This window comes from Pollicipes pollicipes, unplaced genomic scaffold, assembly GCF_011947565.3.
Source record: "Pollicipes pollicipes isolate AB1234 unplaced genomic scaffold, Ppol_2.1 Scaffold_4740;HRSCAF=5597_pilon_pilon_pilon, whole genome shotgun sequence".
NCBI classification, from domain to species: Eukaryota; Metazoa; Arthropoda; class Thecostraca; order Pollicipedomorpha; family Pollicipedidae; genus Pollicipes; species Pollicipes pollicipes.
In genome coordinates this window covers 23,596,537-23,600,841 of record NW_023596545.1, presented here as the reverse complement: position 1 = coordinate 23,600,841, position 4,305 = coordinate 23,596,537, and the positions used below count along the sequence as shown (strand labels likewise).

Below are 4,305 nucleotides of genomic sequence, written 5' to 3'. Positions count from 1 at the left end.
ATGCAAACGAACAAAGCGCACGGGCGTGCCCGCAGCCAGCAGCCAGCGGGGGCAAGGCCCCTACACACCACCAACCACTGAACGAGAGGCGCCGGGCCAGCCGCCGGCGCCCTACGTCCATGCCCTGAACCCGTGCACGTCCGTCCAGCCTGGTCCAGCCAGTACCCTGTTTGATTGTTGCCAAGGTGGTTATGTACAAGTGCCGGTTTGATTGGATTGGACAGCGCGTCTGCGCGCGGGGCGATGGCGCGCCGCGTTGTTCTGCGCAGTGCTGTTGCCCCGCCTGGTACGCAATGCGGTGGCTGTCATCAGGTTTGGAGCAGTGAGGAGCCAGCGGCCCTTCTATGCAGGCGGAGCAGCAGGGGTGGGAGACGCCCTACTGTGTCTGAGAAACAAGAATGACAGAATCCTCGAGCGAAATAACGGCCCGTGAGAACACCTGCTGGTCCCTGTGTCTTCGCAACCCCGCAGGTGCCAGCTGGGTGGAGCGCAGCAGCTCGCACAGAGTTGGAGTGATAGCCCGGTTCTGATCCCCCACTGCACCACACACCCACCTAAGCGCCACAGAACCGCAAGGACCAGAGGCCAGATTTTCCTAGAGTTCGTTGGCGAGTGATACGACATTGAAAGTTGGCGCGACCATGCCGGCGGGTTTGCCGTGTCGGGTCATCCACCTCTCAGCACCCCAGTGCGCACGTCACTCGGGTGGTAGGTCAAGGTCAGCCAGCCCGAGCCAGCTGGGTAAGCGGTCTGGCCACCGCTCTCGGCGCGATCAGAGAACAAGGAGGTCTGCACTGGGACCATGCTGCCGAGGACGGCTGGGCCAGGAGGAAACGGCCAACGTGCATCGGTCTCGTTCACATCGGCTCCATCTGAATCAAAACTGAGGCGACACAAAGCTGGTCGAGATTATGCGGATTGCTATGACGTGATTGTACTCGGTGCCAGCAGAACAAAACGTGACATTATCCGATGCCGGTAAAAATAAATGAGTTCACCGCGAGCAAAAGCTCGGTATGTACCCTGAGAACGTCGAAAATACAACAGCGTACATTCGAGGCGTAAAAACGGGAAGTTTTCAAGTGGGCCGAGGCAGAACCCAGAAACATGTTACATTCTCTGCTTGATTTATCTCAAGCCAGACTGCCAATACCAGCCAGAGCAAATCCAGGGCGTCAGATACTGAGATGTCAATATTAGATAATTTGAATATCTTGAAACGGCGATTAGGACGTTTAGAATCAAATAAAAACTGGATCATCTTATTCTTATCTAAGATTGCATGCCTAAAATTGAATAGCTGGGAAGCTGCGTGCGCGTATCACCATTGGATATTTGCAGCAGCACTGAAGCAGGCCCAGCAGCATCTCAGCCTCCTGCGTCCTTGGTATAAAACTCTCTATGATGATTCAAACAGATGTCTATGATTCTAGAGACCACACAGACACCCACGCACCCTAGAATGATGTGGATTATTGTATAATACATTAGGGATGAGGCATGTTCATTTGGGCAACCCTAGAGCATCTTACAGGCCAATTTTAGTAACACATAACACACCTCGTGCTCATAGTGCCTACTTCGGCATCATACAAATACTTGAATACTTTCCGCGAATGTGGCTTATAATCATCCGAAGTGAAATCATCAGTACCCCACCATAAACGTAACGCTCCACTGCTACGCTTACAGCCAAGGTGGCCGATCCCTTCAATTTGCTGTCAGGCTACCGCACTAGGAAAAACGAAACCTTGTGACGAGATCGCGCAAACTAAAACCTACAGCAGAGTCGCACCCGGTGATTATTGTCCTGCCGTGCCATGCTCGCGCACTGCGATACTGGGCCGACCTAAAAGGATGACACGGAAGGAGAAAATAATCCTTAAGCACCGCTAACGGGACGGTCTCGTCGAATCCACCCTCCTGTTCAAGGAAACAACCACGACATCGCCCCTTCTCAGAAGCGGTGGAAAGGCCGCACAGCCGGATATGCGTCGCGTGCCATGGGTGGGTGCGGACAAGCCCGGCGGACGGGCAACGCCCTTCCCCTTTTAAAGCCAACCGCCGATCACGTTCTCTAGCCGGCGTTACTTGTCCTCTGGCCGACAGCGCTGCCCCGTCCCCTCCCCTGTCCCGGCCGCGCGCCAGCCCGACACCCAACGACTGACCACGGGCGCGCCCACCGGGCTCGGCACGGCGCCGACTCAGTTCCCCGTCGCCCCGCCAGGCGGCAGCAGCGGCGGCGCCATCACAACCTACTGCGAGTGCGGCGGCGGCTGCGGCTTCTCCTTGAGGCCGAGCAGCTCGCCGCCACGCTGCTGCTGTGCGTAGCTGCTGATCTGGTGCAGCGAAATGAAGCCGCTGGCGTTAGCGGTTGCCTTCAGCTCCGGCCCGGCGCCGCCGCCCTTCGGGAAGCTGTTGGGGTCGTAGAAGTAGCGCTGCGACGTGGGCGCCACCTGGAGTGGCAGGCCGCCGCTTCCCACTGGCGCCATGCCACCCTGGATCGGCGTGAAGGCCGACGAGGCGGCCACCGAGGCGCGCGGCATCGGCTCGTAGATGACGTTCTGTGCCAGGCTGTGCGCCGGCCGGTGCTCGTCTAGGTTGAGCACGCGGTGCTCCAGCGTGTCGCGGCCGGCGTGCAGACGCGGGTCGTCCAGACTGAGCACGCGGTGCTCCAGACCGTCGCGACCCAGGTGCAGCCGGGAGGGGTCCAGCGGCGACTGCAGGCCACCACCATTGACGTCGAACTCGTCCTTGGGCCAGTACGGGTTGTCGATGCGCTGCGGCACGGCCTGGCCCGTCCCGCCGCGCTTGTCCATGCGGTCGGCGTGCTTCTGCATGTGCTTCTGCAGGTACGTCTCCTGTGTGTAGCTCTTGCCGCAGTACGGGCAGATCTGCGTCTTTAGGTGCTTCGACTCGCGGTGCTTGGGGATGTGCTCGAGCAAGCTGGCCTCGTCGGTGAAGCACTTGTAGCAGGAGTTGCACTTGTACGGCTTGTCTGTCTGGTGGCAGCGAGAGTGGCTCTGCAGGTTGGAGAGCTGTGAGAACGCCTTGGAGCAGCCCGGGTGGCGACACTTGTACGGCTTGTCGCCCGTGTGTGTGCGGATGTGCTGCTGCAGGTGCGACAGCTGCGTGAACTTGCGCTGGCAGATCTCGCAGCGGTACGGCTTGATCCCCAGGTGGATGCGCGTGTGTTGCGACAGGTACGAGCTGTTGGCGAACGCCTTGGAGCACTGGCTGCACTTGTACGGCTTGGCCTCGCGCATGTGCACCTGCACGTGCATCTGAAGATCGGCCTTGGAGACGAACATCTGCCGAGCAAGGGGGTCGGTTAGCTGACCACGCCAGGCAGGACAGTCGGTAAGCACGGAGACGACGACCGCTCCTCTTCATGATCATGTAGCAGTCCCAAACTGCCACGAGATGCACCCGGGGATCCCTGTCGGCGCGATCCACAGATGACGGCTCAAAACGGTCAGGCATACAGAAGGCATGGCGAGAACACCGATGCTGTCGCCGGTACGCCACGCCATCATGGGTCAATGTGTGAGTTCAGCGACTGGCATATCTACTCGGCCACCTGCACCAATGGTGATCCATTGCACCACCCTGCCGCTCAGACACCACTTGCACATTTGATTATCTGGATGATGCGAATACAGATAATTAGAAACGCACGCACCATCGATAAATAACCAATTGCATTACGTTGTGACCCGCTGAGTCAGCCGCCGACACGGTGCAAAAAGCAGCTTCGATCGTAGCCGATTCCGAGCCATTCCAAATCCGACATTGTATCTGCCAAGTGCCAAATACGGCAACCATGGAGAGTGGCAACATCTACACAACGGTTGCTTCGTCAAAGCGAGTTCATGTAACTAAGTTCAAAAAAAATACTCAGACGCATCCAACAGCATTGATCTGCGGACCACCTAATGGAGGAAACGATGATGGAAGAATCACATCTCATTTCGATCTCGAATCTGAATTAATGAACGGAGCGGGTGTACTGTGACCGTGCCCGGTCCGCCCTGTCGTAGATATTCTCTTGATTATTATGCGCCGTAAGGCGCGAGCTATCGTCTTTCCTGACCATGTAACGCAACGTATTTTATCTTATTTAGTTTTGGGCCAACTCCGCGGCGGTCGGCGAGACGAATTTCACGTTCAAATTACGCGTGTAGAAGTGCAATGTTCATTAGCCTCGCACCCACCTGCCCTCAAATTCTTGATTTACGTGTTTAATTGAAGGAATATACTTGCTGCTATCGACTGATGTCAGCTGTTGCCGAGCGTCCACCCCAC

The 4,305-nt window shown here is 57.1% G+C and overlaps 1 protein-coding gene across 1 annotated transcript in view; it reads right to left on the bottom strand.

Moving 5' to 3' along the window:
* Positions 1-2,255: 2,255 nt before the first annotated feature.
* Positions 2,256-4,305, bottom strand: part of LOC119098072 (zinc finger protein squeeze-like) — a 7,568-nt gene continuing 5,518 nt past the window's right edge. Inside the window, exon 5 of the mRNA XM_037221000.1 lies at positions 2,256-3,311. Within this exon, the coding sequence (XP_037076895.1) occupies positions 2,256-3,311 (1,056 nt within the window). The remainder of the gene's footprint in view (positions 3,312-4,305) is intronic.